At 52.1% G+C, this 24,051-nt stretch overlaps 10 protein-coding genes across 10 annotated transcripts; 8 read left to right on the forward strand and 2 right to left on the reverse strand.

Annotated features, from left to right (window-relative positions):
* Positions 1–322: 322 nt before the first annotated feature.
* On the forward strand, positions 323–2,605 carry N0V89_012207 (uncharacterized protein; the record flags this gene model as incomplete). The annotated part of the gene is made up of 1 exon (XM_056220930.1): positions 323–2,605. One exon carries the CDS (start codon positions 323–325, stop codon positions 2,603–2,605), a length of 2,283 nt encoding a protein of 760 aa, XP_056064917.1.
* A 475-nt stretch (positions 2,606–3,080) lies between these two features.
* Positions 3,081–4,232, forward strand: RAM2 (CAAX geranylgeranyltransferase alpha subunit; the record flags this gene model as incomplete). The annotated part of the gene is made up of 3 exons (XM_056220931.1): positions 3,081–3,421; positions 3,473–3,865; positions 3,914–4,232. The coding sequence occupies 3 exons, from the start codon at positions 3,081–3,083 to the stop codon at positions 4,230–4,232; spliced, it is 1,053 nt and encodes a 350-aa protein (XP_056064918.1).
* Positions 4,233–5,248: 1,016 nt separating this feature from the next.
* On the forward strand, positions 5,249–6,623 carry CHA1_2 (catabolic L-serine/threonine dehydratase; the record flags this gene model as incomplete). The annotated part of the gene is made up of 3 exons (XM_056220932.1): positions 5,249–5,354; positions 5,550–5,818; positions 5,898–6,623. 3 exons carry the CDS (start codon positions 5,249–5,251, stop codon positions 6,621–6,623), a joined length of 1,101 nt encoding a protein of 366 aa, XP_056064919.1.
* A 579-nt stretch (positions 6,624–7,202) lies between these two features.
* On the reverse strand, positions 7,203–8,542 carry N0V89_012210 (uncharacterized protein; the record flags this gene model as incomplete). The annotated part of the gene is made up of 3 exons (XM_056220933.1): positions 7,203–8,149; positions 8,202–8,417; positions 8,515–8,542. 3 exons carry the CDS (start codon positions 8,540–8,542, stop codon positions 7,203–7,205), a joined length of 1,191 nt encoding a protein of 396 aa, XP_056064920.1.
* Positions 8,543–8,970: 428 nt separating this feature from the next.
* N0V89_012211 (uncharacterized protein) lies at positions 8,971–9,598 on the forward strand (the record flags this gene model as incomplete). Its single annotated transcript, XM_056220934.1, has 3 exons — positions 8,971–9,108; positions 9,168–9,461; positions 9,515–9,598. 3 exons carry the CDS (start codon positions 8,971–8,973, stop codon positions 9,596–9,598), a joined length of 516 nt encoding a protein of 171 aa, XP_056064921.1.
* A 427-nt stretch (positions 9,599–10,025) lies between these two features.
* Positions 10,026–11,318, forward strand: N0V89_012212 (uncharacterized protein; the record flags this gene model as incomplete). Its single annotated transcript, XM_056220935.1, has 1 exon — positions 10,026–11,318. The coding sequence occupies one exon, from the start codon at positions 10,026–10,028 to the stop codon at positions 11,316–11,318; it is 1,293 nt and encodes a 430-aa protein (XP_056064922.1).
* A 566-nt stretch (positions 11,319–11,884) lies between these two features.
* Positions 11,885–12,923, forward strand: N0V89_012213 (uncharacterized protein; the record flags this gene model as incomplete). The annotated part of the gene is made up of 2 exons (XM_056220936.1): positions 11,885–12,152; positions 12,208–12,923. 2 exons carry the CDS (start codon positions 11,885–11,887, stop codon positions 12,921–12,923), a joined length of 984 nt encoding a protein of 327 aa, XP_056064923.1.
* Positions 12,924–13,436: 513 nt separating this feature from the next.
* N0V89_012214 (uncharacterized protein) lies at positions 13,437–14,664 on the forward strand (the record flags this gene model as incomplete). The annotated part of the gene is made up of 2 exons (XM_056220937.1): positions 13,437–13,828; positions 13,878–14,664. 2 exons carry the CDS (start codon positions 13,437–13,439, stop codon positions 14,662–14,664), a joined length of 1,179 nt encoding a protein of 392 aa, XP_056064924.1.
* A 219-nt stretch (positions 14,665–14,883) lies between these two features.
* On the reverse strand, positions 14,884–15,856 carry N0V89_012215 (uncharacterized protein; the record flags this gene model as incomplete). Its single annotated transcript, XM_056220938.1, has 2 exons — positions 14,884–15,056; positions 15,118–15,856. 2 exons carry the CDS (start codon positions 15,854–15,856, stop codon positions 14,884–14,886), a joined length of 912 nt encoding a protein of 303 aa, XP_056064925.1.
* A 4,523-nt stretch (positions 15,857–20,379) lies between these two features.
* Positions 20,380–21,387, forward strand: N0V89_012216 (uncharacterized protein; the record flags this gene model as incomplete). Its single annotated transcript, XM_056220939.1, has 1 exon — positions 20,380–21,387. The coding sequence occupies one exon, from the start codon at positions 20,380–20,382 to the stop codon at positions 21,385–21,387; it is 1,008 nt and encodes a 335-aa protein (XP_056064926.1).
* Between the last annotated feature and the right edge of the window lie 2,664 nt (positions 21,388–24,051).

Raw genomic sequence — 24,051 nt, forward strand, 5'->3', positions numbered from 1 at the left:
CGAACATACCGGCAGTTTCTCTCTTCTGATTCCCTAGCGACCGTGGTTTTCTTTTCCTCTTACATCTCGCCAGTGTCTGCGGAACACTTCGAGTCGCGCGGTACGCCTTCTCGGTCTTTGCTGTACGAGGTACACATGGTCTTCCTCGCAGGTTGCGTTGCGTCTCTCACTTTGTCGCAGTGTTCTGCGTTTGCTTGCGGACGTCTTGGAAGCGTCCAAGTGTGCGACGCGCCCGCGCCGCTCTTGACAACAGCAGGTGCGGTAACCTGGCGCCCACCGTCTGATTGATCCGACATATATACGGCACTGAGCGACAGCATACATGCCACCATTCGGCCTGTACCCGGTGCCGCGCCACCACATTTACGGCGGAAGGATCAAGCCCAAAGTCTACAACACCAAAGACTTCCAGGACCAGGACCAAAACCAGGATCAAGACGCGCCTGCTGCTTCAGGCCGTGCCCTGCCTGCCAACGTGGACGGCACAGTCGGAAGTCGGTCTGTTACCGACGCCACCAAGAATATGAAAAAGGCTGCGAAGAAAGAGAAGAAGCGGCTGCCGATGGATGGAGACAAGAACGCAGAGCTTGAGCGCTTGCTGAAGAGAGCTGAAGCGATGTCTGACAAAGATGGTCGCTCGAAGAAAAAGGACAAGAAGAAGCACCGCCAATCTGATACAGGCACGCACGGTACCGCGGATGCATCTGAAGTTGTTTCAGCTCCACCCCGCAGGACCCAGCAAATCCACAAGAATGGTGCTGACCAGGGTGGCCGTTCGGAGAAGAAGCGCAAGAGGGAGAGTGAGGCACATGCCGCGGCAGCCAATGCTCGGCTGGTGAACGAAGAGTACCTTGCCGGCCAACAACTAGACTCTCTGTTTCGCTTTGGCTCTTCACCACCGAAACACCCACGGCAGGTTGCGCAAGGAAAGGAACAGCCGTCCAAGAAAAAGACGAAGCGCAAAAGCCAGAATACCCAGCAGAACGCAACCGAGCATACCCAGTCTGCACAGGTCACAGGGTCTGATCAGCCTAGAGTGCAGAAGGCGAAACGCAAGACCCATATTGCGTTCCCAGGCTCCCCACAAGCAGCAGATGAGCATAACCTGGTGCCGCGTGATTGGATCGATGGCTCCGACGAGCTGAAGGTGAAAGAGAATAAGGAGAAACAAATCAATGGAGGTCTGGCCAGCGATCCCACCACCCCTAGCCTGATTCCCATCCGGATCCCCAGACAAACACCTATTCCACTCCCTCAGCTCTTCCAGGAACCTACGACCAAGCCCACCGGTACCAAAACTCATAAGAATAACGAAGAGGATCTTCCGCACTCAAAAGTGCTTGTACCGGAGACACCACCGTCCAAGACCCCAAAGAGGACGCCCGTGCCCCTCTCGCCCAACCTGAAGTTGAGAAATGACACAGTAGCCACGGAGTACAAGCCTTCAAAGACGTATCGTCGAACTGTCCTCGGTTCTTCTCCAACACCTAATAGCGATTTTCCGGTTCCTTCAACTGCACCTGCAGCTGTTGAGCCATCTCAGGTGGTGTCCGAGCTACCTTCTGTGCCGAACGCGCTCACTGATGCGAATCTGCGAAGCTTCAAGAAACCCTTGATTGATGGAACCAAGCCGAGACCTCGTACCAGAACAGGTGCTTCTACTATAACTTCTGTCCGCACATCGTCCGCCTCAATGAGCATTCTAGAAGCCTTCGCTCGAGTTGGAAAGCCGTATGTACGCTCGGCCGCTGAGAAAGACCCCTTTGTCACTACCAATGACAGACTCGAGACCTTGCACGAAGATCGTGAAGAAGTCCCTCTTGATGTCTTCACTGCTAGATACCGCGAAGTAACAAATTTTGTCAACTTCGACCAGGAAGATCAATACCTCGAGGAGCACTTGGAATGGGATGCCAAACATAATGGAGATCCCGCACCGTGCTTGCACAAGATGACAGGATGTTCGGCCAAGAAGGAGGAGCTTCTTCGACTGAGCAAGGAGGAAAACATGGAAGTTCTCGGTCAGCTTGATTACTCCGGAGACGACAAGGCGAAGCTACAAGAAGCTAGCAATCACGCTCAGCGGGCCGAAGACCTGCTCATGCTCGCTACAAGAGCCCACATACCCGTACCTATTGGCTGTGTTGAGGGTAGGTGGACCTTGTATTGTCCCAAGTATGCCGAGACACATTTTGACAGGTACGGTTATGGCCAGCGCAGTCTCACCATATCATCCATTGCGGGCTTCAAGCACAAAAACAATTTCACTGCTCGTATGCAGCTCCCTCCTCGCACCATGGCTTTCAGCATTCTGGCTTTCCAAACCCCTCCACATGCATCGTTCCGTACGACTACCATCAAAACAGCTTCGGAAGGGTACACCATGGATATTATATTCTTGGGTAACGGTTTCCTGCATCTGCGAGCTGACTTGGGACGGCTACTAACAGGCACCATTCGCAAGCCACACGAGCACAGCCACGCGATGGAGTTCATTGGTGTACATGACAGGGCAACGCAATGGTGGGCGGAGAAGAAGGAGGAGGTCGAAGAGGAGGGTGGCAAGCCGTTCGCCAAGTACGATGGACAGGCAGTTAGAGAGTGAGGATATTGTAGCCGGCGAGACATATCAGGGAGTTGCGTGATGGCTCGTGTTTTCAAAAGGTGCACGATGCAGTATCGGACACTAACTGTCGGCAACTGGCAGTGAACATGGAGGAGTGATGTATAGTTCGACTCGAATAGGTCCAACCAGCACTCGTTTGGATTTCACATGCATGAGCTACAGTTGATCAGAGTGAGCAGCCAGTATCATGTAGTAGGATAAATGGCAGCGTGTCAGAAACCGCACAAGGGCTTTCTTGACGATGGCATTCTGTACAGCCTGACGGAGGAACGAATGTGACGACGGCAGAAAGAGCTAGTACCAATCTCTTTGGTACAATCAGTCCATGCTACCAACCAGTTCTTACAAGCCCCATGCGCTCGTGCGTTGCTCGTTCTTTCACGGATGCTTAGTATTGTTGGCGGGTCGAGGTACAAAGAGGGGCGGCGCCCGCCAAGGAAACGCGTCCCCCGCCATGATGACGGCGCTATTCACGCTGCTCTCGGCCGTCTTCTCGCTGCCATATCGCCTGTTGCTCGCCGTCGCAGTGTCGGTCCGCTCGCGCGTGCAAGCCCCCAAGATGCCTGCCAACGAGGATGCAAAGTACTACCGCGACGACCCCGCATGGGGCGACGTTGAGCCGCTACCGCAGGACGACGGTGGGCTGCACCCGCTCGCTTCGATTGCGTACACAGACGAGTACAGCGAGGCCATGGGCTATCTGCGCGCCGTCATGGCGGATAGCGAACATAGCGAGCGGGTACTGGAGCTCACCGAGCACATCATCTCCATGAACCCCGCCCACTATACCGTCTGGTAGGGAAGGAGAAGCACGCTCACTGTTGCAGCTGAAACTGACTTGTCAAGGCTCTACCGCGCCAAAACGCTCCGCGAGATCAAAGCCGACCTCGGCCGCGAAATCGAATGGCTCAATCCCACCGCGCTGCAGCACCTCAAGAACTACCAGATCTGGCATCACCGACAGACCATCATCGACGCTCTCGGTTCACCTGACGGCGAGGCCGACTTCATCGCCACCATGCTGGAGCAGGACTCGAAGAACTACCACGTCTGGAGCTATCGCCAGTGGCTGGTACAGCGTTTCAGCCTGTTTGACAAAGAGGACGAGCTCACCTGGACCGAGAGCATGATCGAGGACGACGTGCGCAACAACTCGGCATGGAACCATCGCTGGTTTTTGGTCGTGGGTGGCCACAGTGGGCACTTGGAGAGCGAACATGTCGTGAAACGAGAGCTGGAGTAGGTTCGCGGTGCCGCCCGTCCGCAGGCGAGGTTGACTGTCCACAGGTATGCGAAATACGCGATTCGGAAAGCACCTCAAAATCAGAGTCCTTGGAATTACCTCAAGGGCGCGGTTCGCGCTGCCGGCCTACCGTCGTCCAGCCTCAAGGACTTTGCGCTCGAATTCGCTGACATGCGCCGGCCGGACGATATATATTCCAGCCATGCGCTCGATCTTCTGGCAGACATCTATGCAGAGGAAGAGGGCAATAAGGAAGAAGCCAAAAAGGCACTGGAGCTGCTAGCCACCAGATTCGACCCTATAAGGGCGCATTACTGGAACTACCGCAAAGGTCTGCTTGAGGTACCCGAGACAGCGGCATAGGAGCCGACTCGCACAAATATGAGAGGTGTGTGAGCCAGTCGAACGCGACTCCTATACACTTAAGCGTACGATGAGCACTGATACCCAGCGGCGGTCGGGGTGTGAGCATTTCAGGCGTACGCGGGCGCTATTACCTCTTTTCCGACGGAAATCCGATATAGACGGCGCAATGTCACTTGTTGCACTGCAAGATTGGCCAGCGGTCGACGTGCTATCATGCTCTTATCACACCTGATCCTCGCGCAGATAGCGAACGTTTCTAGATCCGAAATCTCACCGCCGGCCGTCTTCAGGATAGGCGGACGGGTGGGAAGGCGAAGCTTCCGATGTATGCAGCGCAATTCCAGGATTGCTTCTACGGCAGACTGGCGGACGTTCGATGTGCTACCCCGGGTGCAGATAACGCACCTAGATGCCATCTCCTCACCACCAGCCTCTAGCATCCGCCCGTAGCCTCTACGCGCTCTCCACATGTGCAGCCGTCCATCGTCAGCACGCAGTAGTTCGCACTGCGCCGGGTGTTCTGCCGCCCTTGACCGCCCCCCCAATCAACACTTGGCGGGTCTGGTCGTCGATGCCGTCGATAACCGACTTGGGAAACCCAAACCCTGTTTGGATCTCGGATCCACTGGCGACCATACCAACACGACGTTGCTCAACGTGTTGTCCCGGCATGGAAAAGTCATGTTGGCAAGAGTTTTATTGGGCTGTGCGCGATAAGCATTTTTATAGGGTAATTTCGCGCTATTATAGGGTAATGGATACAGGGGTGCGAGGGGTAGGTTGGACGGGGCCGGTGCATGCGGAGGGAAACGGATCTGGGGAGGTATAAGAGGTACTGGGGTAATACTCTAGTTGTGTGGTATGCTCTATTGACCTTGCCTTACTGTCCGTTCTTATCGTCAGATCTAGTTTCCGTGATTCCTGTTGACTCCTGAAACGGTATCTTTCGAGAAGCCTTTCGTGGCTTCAATAACCCCTCAACTCCCAGGTCGAACATCATCACACAAAGAAACATGGGCGTCAAGGACTTCCTCCAATCATCTCAGGAGCAGTCGAGGCCTTGGGTCGAAACACCTCTCAGAGAGTCATATGCGTTGTCCCAAGCTGCGGGATGGTACGGTCACACTTCTCCATCACCACCTGCACTCAACCCTTTGCTGTTATCGCCTGTTTCCTCGTGATTAGGGAATTCTAAATCGTAGAAGCAGAATCTTCCTCAAGCTCGAGACACTTCAGCCTTCTGGATCGTTTAAATCTCGGTAAGCATTCCTCTATTTCCATGACTGCAACAACACATCCTGATACCTAGCAGAGGCCTCGGACACTATCTCGTCAAGAGAGTCGAAGAGCTCCCCACCCACATCAGTAACCCCCACATCTTCTGCTCGAGCGGCGGCAATGCTGGCCTCGCTGCCGTGCACGCCTCTCGGACACTCGGCGTCCCGTGTACAGTCGTCGTACCTTCGACTGTCAAGCAGTTGATGGTTACCAAGATCAAGGCTGCTGGCGCTTATGAGGTGCTACAACATGGAGACGCGTGGGCGGATGCTGATAAGTACATGAGGGAGGAGTTGATGCCGCAGGTATGTTGCCTCTTGTACTTCACGTCCTTGTTACTTACCCTTCCCATCTGAGGACGTAGTGCTGACAGTGTGATTACAGGCCGGCGAAGCAGCCATCTATGCCCCACCCTTTGACCACCCAGACATATGGGCCGGAAACTCATCCATCATGTACGAAATCGCCGATCAAATGCCCGATAGCCCCGCCAACACAATCATCTGCTCTGTCGGTGGCGGTGGCCTTCTCAATGGTCTCGCCATGGCTCTCGATGACCTCTCTCTTTCTGGCTCGACAACCGTCATCGGTGTCGAGACCGCCGGCGCGGAGTCTCTCGCCGCTGCTGTGCACGCCGGCCAATTAGTCACACTTCCTAGGATCACGTCGCAAGCCACTTCGCTAGGCTGTGCAAGAGTCACGCAGCTGACGCTCGACACAGCGCAACGGGACAACTTCAGGGGCGTCGTACTCCCAGATGCCGAGGCGGCGATGGGGTGCTGGCGCCTTGCCGATGACGAGAGAATCATGGTCGAGCTCGCTTGCGGTGTCAACGTCGCCTTATGCTACGACGGACGACTAGAGAAGGCACTCGGCCGGAAGGTGCGCCCTGACGAGAAGGTCGTCATTGTTCTCTGCGGAGGGAGCAATGTCACTGTGAACATGCTGTCTGAGTGGCGGAAGGAGTATGCCTACCTTGAGGAGCCAGTGACCAGGAGGAAAGACAGCGAGATACAACATGTCCCACAGGATGTGCCGGAGATCCCAAGGCGGGCGCCGGTGCAGAGACAGTGGAACCAGGAGGTATTGCAGCTCGAGGCAAAGCTGTAGACGGGACTTCGAAGCTTTCCCGTTCTAAATGTTTCCTTTCTTGTTTGCTTCTTATCTGCATAGCGATCCCCGGCAATCATACAAAATGGCGGCTCTGTCTTTGAAAAAACCAATTTATATTTCGCGTCATAATATACGACGCCAATCATTATCCATCCACTCTCAGTTTCTGACGTTGATTTGGCGATCACTTATCTTATGATGAGTCGTGTGACTGATTCGGGCTTCAGATATCGTAGCATGTTTGGCCACCACGTGAGGATAGCATGCCCACGAGTGGCTGGGAAAGTCAGGACCAGCATGCTATATGAACTTGTTTGTTGGGCATATGAGAGAGTTGCGCGTGTACACTTTTGTACATTGGTCAGGATGAGTTCATGTTAGATATCCTGCCCGCTACAGCCTTGGCGAAATGCCCAAGCCTGCCAGAGAGCCACACGAAACGTGCATATGATGCACCTTCAGGGGTTCTGGGGAACTATCTAAGAAGTAGGTATCTACTTTAAGTCTGCAGCTCAGCTGCGCAGCTAACCAGTGCCCATTTCTTGGACGCCCTGCTGGCGCCTTGATACAATTTACTTAGAGTTCGTTCTTCTCAGCAGACCATGGATTCTGTATATCATCCTCAAGCGGCGTAGTAGTCTTTTGCAACTTCGCAGCCACCTTATCAGCTTCTCTCCATACTCTGAGTATGTTCCTCCCGACGATTTTCCCTACGTCCTTGTCACTGATACCCTGCCGAAGCAGCTCAGCTACCAGGTCAGGAAACTTCGACACGTCTTCGAGGCCTTCTGGCGTGGACTCAATGCCATCGTAGTCAGTTCCTAGCCCGACGTGATCGTACCCAATGAGCTCGCCAATGTGTTTGATGTGCTTTACTACATGGTCCAGCGTTGAATTTTCCGGATCAAACTCGGGTAGATCATGAGGTGTCTTGCCCGGTTTACAAGATATGAAACCCGGGCTGAAGTTGACCATTACGATGGAGTTGCGCTTTTTGACGAGGTGCAGAATATCGTCTGGCACATTGCGTGGATGCGGACATATAGCATGAGCGGAGCTATGACTAAAGATTGGAGGTGCGATACTCCCCTTCCACTCTTCCGTGCCGTTACCAGTCAACACGTCGCGCATGGTATCGGTGCTCACGTGCGCGAGGTCGACTAGCATGCCAAGGCGGTTCATCTCCAGTACGAGATCGCGACCGGCGGGGCTGAGACCTTTCCAATACGGTGTGGCGATTCTTGCAGTGAAGTTTTCGTCTGATTCAAGAGCAGCGTCGGCATATTTGTTGTGGCAATTCCAAGTCAGCGTGGCGTATCGAACGCCGAGCTTGTGGTACAGACGCAGGGTAGAGATGGAGTTGCCAATCTGATGGAGGCCTTCGATGATGACAGGTGAGATGAGGCGGCCAGCTTTGAAGGCTTGCTCGGCAGCGTAGCTGTCCGGGGTAAGGGTGAAATATTTGGGATACGCGAGGCCTAGACGGTTGTATGTGTCCAAAGCCTCCAGGGTCATCTTCACGACTGGTACGCTAAGTATACTCATTACAATCGTGGTCGAAGGGAGCCGGCTTACTAGGGGCATATTTCTCGTCCGAGAAGTCTGTTCCATTACCTGGCGGACAAGGCATGAAGGCGCTCCAGAAGGCACCGCCCTGCATGCCTCGGTCCAGTCTTGGCAAGTCGACCTGCTGAGGAAAGCCCCCGTTCTCAAATTTGTCCTTGAAATCATCGCCATATATCTGATTCTTGTATTGGATACGAAGTGCTATCAGTAAATCATTGTGGCCATCTATGGGAAATTAATCAGTCTTGATCTTGGTGTCCAGATGTTCGGTCTGACCAATGAGTGGGTTCTCCCGCAAGATCTTCTGCGCTCGCTGCGCGACCGTGAGCTGCCCGAGCAAGTGGTGACATGATGCAGTCTGGAACAGGTGCGACAATGGATGACGAAAGAAGTATACTAGCTGTAGCAAGATGGCAATGAGCACTGTGATGGTGAGGCGCCTCGTCGTCGCATGGTTTGCTCGCTTTGAAGACGCAATCGGCTGTGTAGTAATTTGCTCCACGTCTCGTGAAGAGAATGTTTGCTTCTCCATGGCAGTCCAAAACTAGAGCATGTAAAGGGAGTGGTTGAGGCCTTATGCAACCGTCGCGGAGGTCGACATGCACAGCGGCTATGGCATTATCAATCAGGACACTAGTCTTTTTTCGGAAGGTGCGGGCTCCGAGAACACACAGACACGCACGATTGAAGATGCAAGACACGATCAAGAGAACAACCGCATTAGGCTGTACATTTCGTGTTCAACCCTTCTTTCCTTTCGCTCTCGACTTAGGCGACCATGGCGATCGTCTCGGCCTATACCATCATACGCGCGCTGGCGCTCTTCCACGTCACCCTCGCCGTCTTCATCCTGCGGAATCCGAGGATGATTGCTGAACAGAACATTGTCTTCTTGCTGGGCGAAGCCATGCAGCTGGTGGGTGAAACGCACAGCAATCTACGCATCTGATTGTTCCTGTGGACTGACTTGCGCAGCCGACGCCCCGTGAATTCCTCAAACCCTCAGCTGCCACCGGCTTCATCGCAGTCCTGCTCGCCTTCCTCGGCATCACCGATCTCACCGCGCTCTCCATGTCGGAAGAAGCTACGGAAGCATATTGGGGCACGCAAACACCCGTCCGGCTCGCCTTCCTGTTCGGCCTGACGGGATATTCGTATGCGTTCAAGCAGGGAGGCATCTTCGCGAGCAGCGGGCGGGGCGCGGGTGATCACTTAAAGAATAGTGTCGTGTTTGCATTCGGATTCGTGGAGCTCACCATCTGGTTCTGGGTACGTCGATGCGGTGGTTTTGCCCGTAGCAGCGTCCGGCTGACGCATTATAGGTATTCATCACATTGCGCGACGAGCGGCGACAGCGAGCCATACGCCTGTTGGAGAGGAGAAGGGCGGAGCAGAACATGCTGTAGTAAAGATCTTTGTTCCCATGCTAAGTCGAGCATGGTGCTCCGGTCACGCGAGCGCTGCAAGACTCAATGGCATCATGACGTTACGATAAAACACAAATGAGACATGGTGTCGAGACACAGCTCTCAGTGACGGAGAATTCGCTTGCGAGACAACTGCTTGGTTGGAGCTGGCTCGTACCTCGCACATTGTTGCGGAAGGCTAGCACCTCCGATTACTTCGGGCTGACCCATCGGTTCCCCAACCTTTGCCGAAGCTTGCGCTCTGGCTCCCGGTACGCCGCATAGTCAGCCCTACTGCACCGGGCCGGAATCCTACACAAGCCAGATCGAATGCATAATGGAATACATTCAAGCCTGAGATTGTCGACAGCGACTTGGAAATTTCTGCTTCGCACGCAGCTGACGTATTGTGACCGTCTACTCAATTATGCCTAAGAATGACTCACCACCCAATATCATCATTCTCGGCGGTGGCATAGCGGGCTTGACCACAGCTCTGGCTCTCACCAAATATGCTCCAGCTTCACGGCCACCGCCGCAGATAACGCTCTACGAGATCCGACCTGAGCCTGCAACAATCGGCGGAGCTGTCAATCTCACCCCCAACGCTCTCCGTCTCCTTTCACATCTTGGCGCTTTGCAGGAAATACGGGCGAACAAGTACGGCAAGGAGTGCGGTGCCGTCGAAGTCTTCGACTTATACAGCGGGTCCAAGTTGTCTGAGAGCAGCTTTCGTGGTCCAGAAGGCAAAGGCCTGGGCAATCCTCCTTTCACGGCGCTAAGAATAACCAGAGGAGAAAGCCTAAAGGGTGTCTTGGCTGCTCTCGGGAAGCACCCCAACATCAAGCTCGTATGCGGCAAGAAGACCACCGAAATTCAGGAAGATGCAAATGGCGTTAGGCTTACGTTCGAAGACGGTGAGACTGTGAGTGCAGACATCCTCATTGGCTGCGATGGTATTCACTCCGTCACCCGCCTCAAACATGTCGAACCTGAACGCAAAGGCATATACTCTGGCATATGCAATGCCTTCGGCTTCGCCCCTCGCCGCAAGACGGCGTCGGGTGCGTACGAGGAGACGCACTTCGAGACATCTGGGATGAATTTTGGGCGCCGGGGCATCCTCTTGACATCCTTCCACGACGAGAAGAAGGACTCCATCTACGTGGGAGCCCTCATGCAAGTGCCCGAAATCGCCTCCCGAGACGGCTGGAAAGCCCGCGGCGCAGATGCCGAAAAGGCACGGAGAGAAATCCTTGAACGCTACTCTGGCGCCGCAAACCCCCTCGTCAACCATCTCATTGAAGACGCCCAAGATCTCTACCTCTGGCCAGTCTTCACACTCTGTAAAGGCGGGAAATGGGCAACCGACCGCGTCATGTTGATAGGGGACTCTGCGCACGCCATGCCTCCCCAGGGAGAGTCCACAGGCATCGTTTTCGAAGACGGCGTATTGTTTGCGCGGTGTCTAGGGCGGTGGATGGAGAAAGATGACGGAGCGCCCGTGAAGGAAGCGTTTGATGCGTATGAAAGATTGAGAAGACAACGAATCGACATTGCGTTTGACGAAAGCCAGAGTGTGATCAAGACAGTGAATGATGCGGGATGGCTGGGACATAAGATCAAGCTGACCATCGTGCCGTGGTACTTGTGGTGGACGAGGGTATATCGGGAGGCTCATTTTATCGAAGACGTCACGACGAGCGAACTGAAGTATTGATTGCAGACTGTAGATTGCGGCATTACTAGACAAGCACAATTCACGATCCATCCGTTCAACGTGACGAATTGCTGTGTTGTGAAAGGTTTACGCCTGCGCCTCATATGTGCGTGCCGGCAATTGCCGTGCAAGCCATAGCAATTGAGGGGCGAATCACCACTTGCGGCTGTACAACAGCACATATCTTCTATGTGCATCACTCAATTTCAGACAACATTAAATCTGCAACCTGACGAAAAATAGACGGGTCGACGGCACGCCGCGATCAGCGGGGTACGTGAGGCTGAACCTACGCCTAGCCCTTGGCGCGGAAGCACAGCATCATACGTGAATCTCCTGATGCCGCTGGCACTGTGCTACTCGTGACTTGCCACCCCATAATACCAGCAGTATAAGGCTTTCGAGATCTCTGTTTGTTGTTCGGAACGCAGCTGCCATCGACGCTTCGGAAAGCACGATCTATTTGGTGCAACCGCATCACGTCTTCATTTAGAAGGACATAATCCGACGTCTCGCAGCATTCCGACCCGGCACCCACCCAGCAAACAATTCAGCAATATACCGTAATGTCTGAACAGCGTCTCAAAACCAGCATCGCCATCCTCGGCTGTGGCGAAGTGGGCGCTACGCTCGCGTACACCCTACTTCAAAACCCCATCTGCAGTGAGGTCATACTGGTCGATCCCAAGAAAGAGCTATTAGACGCGCAGGTGAGAGATTTGGGCGATGCAACGTATGGTGGGCGGGCTGCGACGAAAATAAGGGCTGGGACGCATCAAGAAGCGGGACAGGCGGATGTCGTGGTTATCACAGCGGGGGCGAAGCAGAAGCCTGGTAAGCTTTTCCGTGCAACCTTCCACTATTCATACTATTTCTAATTTGATACCAGGCGAATCGCGCCTCTCCCTTCTAAGCCGCAACCTACACATACTTTCCTCCATCTTCACATCAATGTCACCCATCTCGCCCCACACAATCCTACTTCTCGTCGCCAATCCAGTAGATATCCTTACTTACTTCGCTCGTAAGCTTTCCGGTCTTCCAGAATCACAAGTGCTCGGCACAGGCACAAGTCTGGATTCTGCACGTCTCCGTGGCGTTCTAGCGCAAAAGGCCGAAGTCAGCCCAAGCAGCATCGATGCCTACGTACTGGGAGAACATGGTGACAGCCAATTCGTTGCGTGGAGCAACGCCAGCATTGGATCAACACCACTACGTCTCGCTTTGTCGGCTAAACTGTCCGACGAGTTCAAGGCCGACATTGAAAGCCATACACGCGGGGCAGCCGGTGCTATCATTGCGGCAAAGGGTTGCACGGCCTACGGCATAGGTAATGTGGCTGCCAGCATCTGCAAGTACATCTTGTTCGACAGCCGTACGGTGCGCCCACTATCGTTCTACCAGCCAGAGCTTGGGTGCTGTCTTTCCATGCCAGCGGTCATTGGCCGGAAGGGAATATTGCGTGCCATGCCAATTCAGCTGGATGAAGACGAGCAAAAACTCTTGGAGGATTGCGCGGAGGGACTAAGGGCCGTCATTGAGGGCGCAGAGAAAGAACTGAAAGCTGATGATGAGTTGAGGCACGCCCTGGAGAAGCACGCATGATGTATTTCATGGGAGCTCTGCAAGTATTCTTGCATTGATTCGGGCGGCTTAAGGCTGTACAACGAAGAGACTACTGCTAAATTTTCCAAGAATATGTATATCATCGATCCGGTAAACATACGACGATCTCAACTCAGTTGGCACCAGCAAGATTCCAGTGCGCACCCACATATATATTGTCTGTTGCGTTTCTCGCCAAGACCATCCTGCAATCCTAGTAAAACAGCGAAATGATGTACCCTACCGTGCTCCGATTGGTGGAGATCATTTCACCACCGTTTGTGCGGTACCTAATCAAATTGCCGAACATCGATCCCTGACATGCAGGACAATTATAGCGGATAGGAGACGACCTAAGATGGTAGTGTGGTGCGTTTGGTGGACGAGACCTACCTCGCTGCTTGGCCCGGTGCAATGTTGTCGAGGTATAAGACTATACTATTCTCCTAATACCAAGTACGGCCACCAAGGTTCTCCTTCGCTTTCATTGAATTCTGCTCATAATCTTTCATTATGCCTAGCATACACAATGTTACCTTTGTGGCTGCCTGCGCACTGAGTGGCTTCTCATATGCAAAAGAATTATATGTTTCACCCACGGGAACTGGCACTGGTACCTTGACATCACCATACGGGTCCATTCAATCCGCAGTCAACGCTGCAGCTGCAGGCGACATTGTCTATCTGCGTTCTGGTACATACAAGCCCACAACGAACATCCAGTTCAATACGAATGGCACAAGCACATCGCCCATAACAGTGCGATCTTACCAAACAGAGAAGGTCATCATCGATGGCGAAGATCTACCTGGCACTCCATACGGACTTGATGAGTCGCTCCCCAACAAGGAGCGTGGCATATTCCATATTCAATATGCAAACTATTGGAAGTTCTACAACCTGGAGTGAGTATCGTACCTTCATCGACCTTGCCCTGACTGACGAGCTACTTAGGCTGATCAATGGCCCCTACGGTATCTACGCTCGTGACGCTTCCCACAATCACTACGAACTTATCACCACACATGACAATTACGAGACCGGCTTTCAACTCGAGGGAGCCTCCTCCAACAACACCGTCCTCTACTTGGACTCCTACCGTAACCGTGATCCTCGCAAAAACGGCGAATCAGCGGATGGCTTTGCCTGCAAATCTGGCTCCGGCGAGGGCAACGTCTTGCGCAACGCACGCCTTTGGGACAACGTTGATGATGGGCTTGACCTGTTCATGTTCGGCTCCCCGGTCACGCTGGAGGAGGTGTACGCATGGGGGAATGGATTCAATCGCTGGGGCTTCTCCGACTTCAACGGCGACGGCAATGGCTTCAAGCTCGGCATCACCGATAACCCGCCGGCGAACCACATCGTACGCAACAGCATTGCCTTCTCTAATGCCAAGAAGGGTTTCATCGATAACGGCAATCCCGGAAGCCTTACTGTGGAGCGCAACACGGCCTGGAATAACGGAGACGTAGGCTTCAACTTCCGCAGCTCAAGCTCAACTCTCGCTGCTAACATTGCAGCGGTCAATGTTGGTAGCGCGCAAGTGACACTTGTGTCGACTGTCAAGGCTTCAGGTAATTCGTGGCAAAGTGGGACATGGTCAAACTCGAGCTTTATCAGTGTGGATCCGAGCACATTGAAGAAGGCTAGATTGGGCGATGGGAGGGTGCCGGCGAGTGACTTCTTGCTCCCGAAGAGTGAAGAGGCTATTGGAGCGACTACGAAGGCTGACATTTGAAAGTCTAGATAAGACAGCATTCGATTCTAGCTCATCCCTTTTTCAACGGTTTGCATCTGCGTAAATGAGGAGAACAGAGGGTTGCAATGGAATAGAGGGCAGATTAGAAAACACATTTTGCGCCGAGTCAACTTCTGTTGATTGTGCTCCAATTCGCCCATCGAAGCCTCTCTTACTGCCCACATCGCATGACAAGCGTACCATCTAACTAGACTCGCTTCAAAGCACGATCCTAGCCTTCAACTTGTCCCCGTCGACAATTTCCATTCGCATCTGCTCCAACTTCTCCACATCCCACGGAGCAGCCAAGTATCTTCCACTAAGCCACTTTCTCTCTGCCGCGCTGAGCCAAACACAGAAACCACCCGGCAATTCCACGGTATCGATCAAGACTGCGCAGTATCAGCACACCGCCTAGGAAACATCGATTCCATCCATGAGATTGACACTTACGCCCGTCCAAGCCCTTGACAAACGTCTCGTCCGACCGCGCCATCTCCGTGTCTATACCTCCAGGGTGCAGCGCGAAGGCCTGAACGCCTTTGTCCGTGTACTCGGCATCCACAAATTGAGTCAATGTATTCAGCGCCACCTTGCTCATGCAGTAGTCACTCAAACCTGGGTAGATTGTGTGCGCCCCAATGCTCGTCATGTTTATGACCGTCGTAGTGGTATTGTAATCCTGAGCTGTAGCCTGTAGCAGCGGCAGGAAAGCGTGAAGGAAGAGATAGGGTCCTTTGATGTTCACGGTGATACTGTTCCAGTAACGTTCGGGGTCTCCCTCTGAAATTGGCACCCAAGGAGCGCCGTTGCCGGCGTTGTTGACAAGGACGTCCAAACGGCCTTCTGTTTTATGCACTTCTTGAGCACAGTGAGCCACGGCGATGTTGTCAGTTACGTCAAGCGAGAACCTGTGCACTCGTATGCTGCCCTTGACTTTCTCGATTTCGGACTTGACTCCATCGAGCTGAGAAGCCGTCCGAGCACATAGTATGATGCTAGCAACGTCTGCATGGGCGTATTGAAGTGCTGTGGCACGTCCGATGCCGCGACCGGCACCAGTGATCAGTATGACTTTCCCGCTTTGTTTGAGTGACGGTGTTTGCGCAGCGGAGATGGTCGGGTAGATGTCGTGGTGGAGGTTCTCTCGGCCTGGGAATACGTAGCCAGTGTAAACTGGAGGTTCAGGCATTCTGGTGGCTGGTGATTTCCCTGAAGAGCAGAGGTATATTTTGGATAGATCAAGGTTCAGTGCCAGGGATTTACTGATTTTGTTTTGTTTTAAAGAGGGATGGTGTGGACGCAACAAAGTCAGTGGAACACATCCAAAACCAAGCTTAGAAACCAGGCCGTCTATCTCCGGTCAACTCATCCTTCTTTACAAATCCACCCTCATCCAAGACCTCAGACCATACACACCAGATGTCCTAAAGCCTGCTCGAGCCTTGCCTCAAACGCATGCATAACACCTTACGTGCGCAATTAGTGCCCATTGGTCAACGATAGCACCAAGTGTATCCACATGCACCATAAACGGTGGATATCTACTAGTCAGATTTCATAGCAGTCCCTTGTCACGCAGTAATTAAGCTTCTCACGTTAGTAAGCCAAAGAAACCATCACGTTCACCATACTCAAGGTAGGTGGGGGCGGTGCGCAAATACTTTCCATTGGTCGGAGATACTTGCCTTAATACCGTGGCATAACGTGCACTTTATCCGGCCCAGACTAGAGTCTCCAGAATCTGTTCCTTGGTGGGCCCAAAGATCATGATAGGGTCATTAACAGATCTATCTAGTTTGGTAAATTTTTGTAGTGTCGAGTGACGGCTCTTTGAAGGATTAGGCAACGAAGTAACCTTAGGCCGATAGTCCAACGACCGTCAGATCTTGATGCTCAAACTTTTATATGCTCTGTTACTGACATACAAGAGATACTGAATTATTACTAGCAAAAGTGGACGGGTCAGTGGCATATTGACAATGAGTCCAGTGGAGTTGTAACAGAGCCACGGCACATCGGTCTAGAATTTCTGCACTTTATCGAATGTCAATCAAGACCATTAGTTTCTCTCGTTCACGCAATGAGCAATAGCGGTGACCTTGATAGATTTGCCGACGAAAAACGTCCCTGCCGGCCATAATTCTGGTACTACTTTATCATACAGTTATCGCGACAGACACCACGACAATTGGTCATAGAGTTTTTTGGTAAGGGATTAGAAGGCCTTCAATGACTACCCATAAAGAGCCCAGTATCACAAGGAAGGCAAGTGGTTGCACTCGTAATAGCGAACACTTATAAGTTAGAGCTCAGAGTGCGGTGCGCCAGCGAGTAATGTACTGGATCAAGAAATCATCACAGCTTTAAGGTGTTGGGAGAGTAGATGTAATTGATACGGCATTACTGACAGAAATATTGAGTTCGGTGATGATAACTTGACCAAGTGCTGGTGGTACATGGATTATCATGAGAGGCTATCTACAACCGAGGATGAAGGACTGAGGGCTCAATCGATGTTCAAGAACGAAAAGCTCAAACATTGTGCCCATACAATCATAATTAAGAAGGTCTGCGCTGCAGATCGTGTTGCGTGGTCGACCCCAACCCCCTAAGCATTTAATCAACGCATTTTCTTCATCCATTAACCCTCCATCTCCATTCTCATGGTCGTTCAATCAAGTCGTTCACATGCAGTTCGCCCCGAACCTCCCGAGGCTCCTTCCCTGGAGAGCCTTCGCCGCATTATCATTGGGCTGTGCGTCTCCAAAACCACATCCCCCATCGCGTTCTTGCGCAACTGCCGGGCCGGCACACTTGCCAGACTTGAAACCACAGCAAGCAGAAGCACAATCGGCATCCGAGGTGCAGGCACCAGTAATGAACTGTGTTCCAGCACCGGTAGCCGTGCCAGTGGAACTAGATGCCACGGCGCTGGACGAAACAGAAGCCTGGCTACTGCCTGACTGAGCTTGAGCAACGGCCGCGCTTCCGTTGGCACTCGCAGTATTCGTACCTGGACCAGCATTTGGTTGAGCATCGCCAAATCCACATCCCCCATCTCTTTCCTGAGCAGGGATCACAGCGGCGCATTTCCCGCTATTGAAGCCGCAGCAAGCAGACGCGCACTCGCCATCTGATGCGCACGCGCCGGTAATGAATTGAGTTCCTGGTGCCTTTCCAGAGCCTGTGTTTGCTGCTGAAGTCGCAACAGGGGATGCTACTGCGCTACTTGAGGCGGCGATGGCACTTCCAATTCCACCTGCAGCGGCTCCGGCATTCGCGTTCGGGCCGGCGTTGGACTGAGCATCACCGAATCCGCATCCACCATCTCTTTCTTGCGCTGGTATGGGAGCTGCACATTTTCCGGTGTTGAAGCCGCAGCATGCTGATGCACAGTCCGCATCAGAAGTGCAAGCGCCAGTGATAAATTGCGTGCCCTGAGCAGCAACGTAAAGCGAGACTGTCTTCTGGTCAGTGATACATTCCATCGCTGTAGGAGATGATCGTACGGTTGAAAAGAACAACGAACTTGAGAAGAGGGGCCATTGTATTGTGAGAAATGTTGAAAATGTTGTGAACAGACGGTGTTAATAGTGATTAGAACAAGAACCAGCCGGCTTCACCTGGAAGAATTCCGAGAGAGTTTGATAGATGTTGCGATATTGAAGCTGCTAGTCGAAGCGGCTGATATTCTGAGCAAAGTGGGTATAATCACCCTCCTCTTTATAATCCGGACGTCAGCCCAGACCTTCTTCGAATTGGTCTACTCTGATACCACGGACTCTACCTGGGGTAGAAAAGCCTTGTCCCGAAACGATCGGACAGCTGACTTCCTTGTAGCTTCCTCAAACGGCGATGACTTGCAGAGGTAGTGGGGATGGTGGGTGCCGTAGGGTAGATGGATAGGCCAAATGTAGCGCTCGGCACCTTGTTTTGACGGCAGTTTGGTTTACGAATGGGGCGGGAGAGACGATCATTGTGGCTGCGGTTTGGAAACAGCGAGTTCGAAATGATGGCTGTGCTCAACATCATGCGTTTGAGTATCTCGAAGCCAGCGACACTGGCGTTTATTCTCAAGGGAAACTGCGGATGCATCTTCGTTGTGCACGGTTTTCTGATGAACGACGGGCGGCACATCGAGCCAATCGGAATCTGGCCCACCATATCCATTCCAACACAGCCTCATGTGCCTGATGCAAATAATCATGCCTCAAAGCATCTCAGGTTTCTTTTCTGTCTGAGGAATGCGCGCAGCGGTGCCTCGACTGTTCAGGGTATTGCCCTTTCCGGTATGGTCGGGTCGAGCCGCGCGAGAAGAGGCCAAACACCAACGGTCGCAGAGCCCCCGACAGCGTCAGAACTCCTGTGTCAAATGTACATATACAGCGATGAAGCCATCACGTTTCTCATGCACTCTCTTTGTTTCCTTATGCATACCTCAGGTGTTGTATGCTTGGGTCACCGCCTCTGTTTCTCGCTGCTGCTACCTTCAAGCAACGTTCCATCTTCTCGCGCGCGCCTTGTGTTCGGATCGATGCAGAGCCGCTCAAAAGACATTCCTCGAGTGCGCGGACAATTTGGGCGGAATTTCGCTCCCAATTACGAGTGGTTTTCTCGTATTTGCGGTGCAATCACATCGACGATCGAAGGCTAATTTGAGGCTTGGGTATAGTGTGATTCGCAAGACGTTCGGGAACTTGTATGAATGGCGCAAATCGACGGGACGGACGAATCAGTCGTGGACTGTATCCAGGAGTCGCAGCGAAGCGTTACCACGGTTGACGTATGGAAGAACGTCCCGATCAGACGCCACCGTATGCCCCCAACACATGCGTCGCATCTGACTGTAGCACTGGAGATGCACTGACAGAAACGATTGTCCGTCTCTTAAAATGGGCCCTTTGATACGCCGATAACTCTTCGATGATGTTTCGTGTAGCTCAAAAGGTGATGATGTCTTTGGTTATTATATCAAGTGTTGAATGCACAAGAAGCTACATATTCGGATTGCTAACATGATCGCATCGCCATGTTCATACATCAGATTGAAGATACAGGCACGCCACCTAAACTTGGAATCAGATAGTGTGCACCACTAGTGAGATGTCAATCTCTACCTCCATCGCGTCTATTTGACGTGAAATATTGCTTAGAAAACGAGGCGCTTACCTGCAGGCAAAACCCACCACCAAGCTCGGTAAAAAATAACTGTTTCAACACCTGCGAAGCCAGGTCATGTCGATTTGCAACAGACTATGAGAAGCAGAAGGCGATAAGAGCCGGTATCAATCACGATACACTGATTGGAGCAAGACTTCCAAGGTTCGATTCAACGGTGCTGATTTTTGATAAGGATGCATAGCAGGAATCGATCACATCATTGGATTGATTCATGATGCTATCTTTCACCATCTGTTAGATACACGCGATTAGTGGATTTCTTGCATTCTAGTGCTAGGGGTGGGGTCGTCAGCGTTAGATACACTACGGCCAAATCCAGCCTAGTGCCAACCTAAACATAGACAACTCGGTGCCTCGCCCTTCGCTGTCTTCGGTGTTTGCTATTTGTACCCACGGTTTGTTATAGACGAACCTTCTGTCCTATCTGCTTCTTACAAGATCACGGCGTTTTGGAAAATAGCAAAAACTCGCGTGAACAGGCAGTCAGTCATGGCAACAGCTCAGCCGCCTCCCTATCAACTAGGTCATCATATGGTTTTCACAATACCCCGTACAGCATCACATCTACTACTCAAGCTACTGAATCTTCACGAACAGCCCTCAATTCACCGCCACTCTAACAATCTGGACGGATATATCTTCCTTCCGGCAGCAGTCCCACGCTTCAGATATTGTTTGCCAGGGAAGCCGATTCGAGAATGGACGGAGGAAGAGAAGACGACTCTGATAGGCGTGATGCAGAGCAGCTTTGATGACTGGTTAGGGTTGATTCAAGAGGCCGAAGAGCGCGGCAAGAGCACCTTCGTCAAAGAGCATCTGCATTGGATGATGAATCCCGTTGCTGAAGCTCGTCTGTACGAAAACGAACAGAGCGACCCGAGCTCTGCAATACAGTTCCAAGTCAACTGGAAGGATTCACAGCCAAGCGAAGCGAGAGAAGGACACAATGTAACTTGCCTACCTGACGCATTTCTCCTCCAGCACATCAAACCTACCTTCCTCATCCGCCATCCCGCTCTCACTTTCCCTAGCAATCTGCGTACAATCATCGACAACCAAAGCAACTCAACTGCTATGACTGAGGAGAAAATTCAACAGTGGGAATGCACATACCTTTGGAGTCTCTCTATGTATAAGTTCTATGTACAATCGACAGGGGAGTTTGATCGCAGAAGCCTTGTTGAGGGTGTGGAGTATCCTATTGTTCTGGATGCGCAAGACCTTGGAGACGAAGCCCTGGTGAAGAAATACGCGAAGGCCGTTGGGCTGCACGAAGACAAGGTGCGCTTCACATGGAAGGCTACAGACAAGGAAGTCTTGAGTGATATGGGTACGATGGAGAAGCGGATGAAGAGTACGATTCTGGGGAGCAGCGGTATCAAGAAAGACAGGCTGAGATCAGAGGAATCAGACATGGAGACTCTGAGAGAGGAATGGAGCCGTGAATTTGGAGATATGTTGAGTGAGAGGCTCGTAAAGCTTGTCAACGGCAGCATGGATGCTTACGAGATGCTCAAAAGCGTAAGGTTGAGATTGTAATCACTATATACTGAAGACGATTACTTAGCGACGGGCTGATCTTAGAAGACAGCTGACGTTGCGGCTTTCATCCGTCATAGTCAGAATTCAAAGTCAAAGACAGACAAAGAGACACTGTAGCAATGATTACGTCTGTAACCTTCCGGTAAGCCATCAGCATTAACCTTTCTGGAGTTTTTCCTGTAGGAGCTCAATTCGTTCGAGATGTTACCCCGGTTTGTTTGAGGACTACTCGACGGCTCGCTTCCAGACGGCCTTATAACAACCTTAAGCCATGATCACAAGCTCTTAAGCTGGCTTAGGAGCAGGTTGACTTCAGTTTGACGTGACGTTAAACTTAAGTTCGGCTACCATGATGTTGTCATCATCCTATCGATGTTCGTCCGTCTTCCCACCGAGATACTTTGGACTGTTCTGTGGATTACCAAACTGTTCATCCTCGAACTTGTTATAGCTCTTATCACGATCGCTCATCCAACGCTCCAACGCTTATTCTCTAGCTGTATAATTAGCCCGCTTCTCCTGCTCTCACGCAATCACTGCTATCGTTATTGCTGTAGCTTCCCTGCGCACGTCGTCCCATGCGAGCTCAACAAGATCACGCGAGTGTGTAATGCAAGAATGCGAAACAAATGCAGGTAAGCGCCCTGAAGAGAAGCCGAGATGTCAGTCGCGAAAGCGACATCATGCCCGGCAAGTACTAGCTACGGGTGTGGTCAAATCGTAGGACGGTGCTAACATAGTACGGAATGCCTTGGTGAGCAGTGCCAACGGCAGAGGGGTTTATCATGCTTGATTCGAGGAAGCCGAGTTAGAATGATACTTTATGTTCGCGTTTATTGGCCAATATGAGGCGACTGAGCGGTTGTATACCGAATAGTAAAATATGGCGATCATGACAACTCAAACCAGAGAGTGGCGTATATGTGGCTATGTGAAATTTTCCTGGGTGATATCATTGTATCGGTGAACGTCCGTAGCTGCGTTGATGTGCATGCATCACGGCCGACAATGTATAGTACTAATGAATGAGTGTGCAATTCTTAAGTGCAATGTGAAGACATGATTTTTGTCTGTATCAGCAGTGCCTAAGTCTGCTGCTGCAGGAAGAGAAGCAAGCAGCCAAAGCTTGTGCAGCTAGATATGGACGGCTCGTATACCCCAACATGCTCCTCGTTATTCGATTATAACTAGACGGCGTCGATCAATCCTCGTTCGCCTGATTACAAGTCTCCAATCTCGCAAGCGAATCCGGCTTCTCAGTGTCATATCTATTCCCCGTCCCCATCTGCTTCTCGCTCTTCGTTCTCCTCATCGTCGTCTTCGTGATCCCCCTCATTCTGAGCCCAGACCATATCACCGTTATCGTAACCATAGTTCCTATTGACATAGGAGCCGCAGATCACAGCCCCTTTCCTCCTACCTTCCCTCCACATTCCCCACTTCGCTCTTTGCATCCAAACCCACGCCCCGATGCATCGAAAGGGTACCCTAACCGTCTTCACCACGGCATTGTCTTGCCTCATTGCATGCACTTTTTCCGCCTCCCGCCACGTGAATTGCAATTCGCACTTGATGCACCACATGTGATTGCACCCGCCATCTTTGATGATAGGTGTTTGGCAGCGAGGACACAGGCGGGCGCCGTGGGCCTGCATTTCACGGATGGAGCGGTAGTTGGACCTTGTGTCCTTCTTGTCGTCGAGAATGGATATGTCGGACGAATGCCTCATCGTAAATGACGAAGATCGTGATGTCTCAGTCGTACGATGAGACGGTTTCTGCCAGCGCCTCGCGCGCTGAAATTTCTGACATGATAAGCCATCATGCCATGGCACACGACACGTAGCGCAGAAACGGCCGTTACAGGATGGACATTCGACGTGCGGCCATCCATTTGTCATGTTCGGTGTAGCGGTCCAGCCTACCTCGCAGCCACAGTCCGCCGGACAGATCCATTTGTCGCTTCTCTGAATCGCCCGCGCCAGCTCCTCGTTGAAGTTGCTTCGAATTTTCTTCGGTAGAAAGTGGGGTGCAAAGTATTTCCATGCTTGGCCAGGGTATGGTGGCACGCATCCCGTTTTGATGCATTGAATGCGCTCGGCGCCCCGAGTCTGAAATTGCTCGGTGAGATATCGAGAGAGACAAGACCTGCAGACGGGCTCTGAGCTCTCGGCTTCGCGTTGCTCACCAAGATTCCCCGGGAAGGGCCATTTTAATGAGAGGTGATCATAGCAAGCAGAAGGCATTACGATGCTACAACGATTGAGGAAGCGTCTCAGTGGTAGTTTCTCTGCACATATGCTGCAGTCATAGGTCTGCTTCTTGGCGTATGAAGGTGGGCATGTAGGCGATCGCCACCGAGGTGGTTGTGTTACAAAGGGCCAGGACGCTAACGATCTATCCTTGACAGTGTTCGTACATTGAAGTATGTCTGGATCAAATAGCCAACGTAGTAGGCTAGTCTCATCTGCAGGTATTGTCTGTCCTGTTAAAGACTCGTGACACTGACCAGCGCCCAGGTCGTCGAACCATGACATACCGCCCATCCTGTAGTACAACTTGCGGGGTCGCCAACAGGTGTACCCACAGTATTACTAGCCGTTCGCTGTCCAACAGATGCCGTTTGATTATGAGAAATCGGTATGGTAAGTCCCCTAGAGT

This window comes from Didymosphaeria variabile (assembly GCF_027946475.1).
Source record: "Didymosphaeria variabile strain IMI 356815 chromosome Unknown scaffold_10, whole genome shotgun sequence".
Taxonomy (NCBI): domain Eukaryota; kingdom Fungi; phylum Ascomycota; class Dothideomycetes; order Pleosporales; family Didymosphaeriaceae; genus Didymosphaeria; species Didymosphaeria variabile.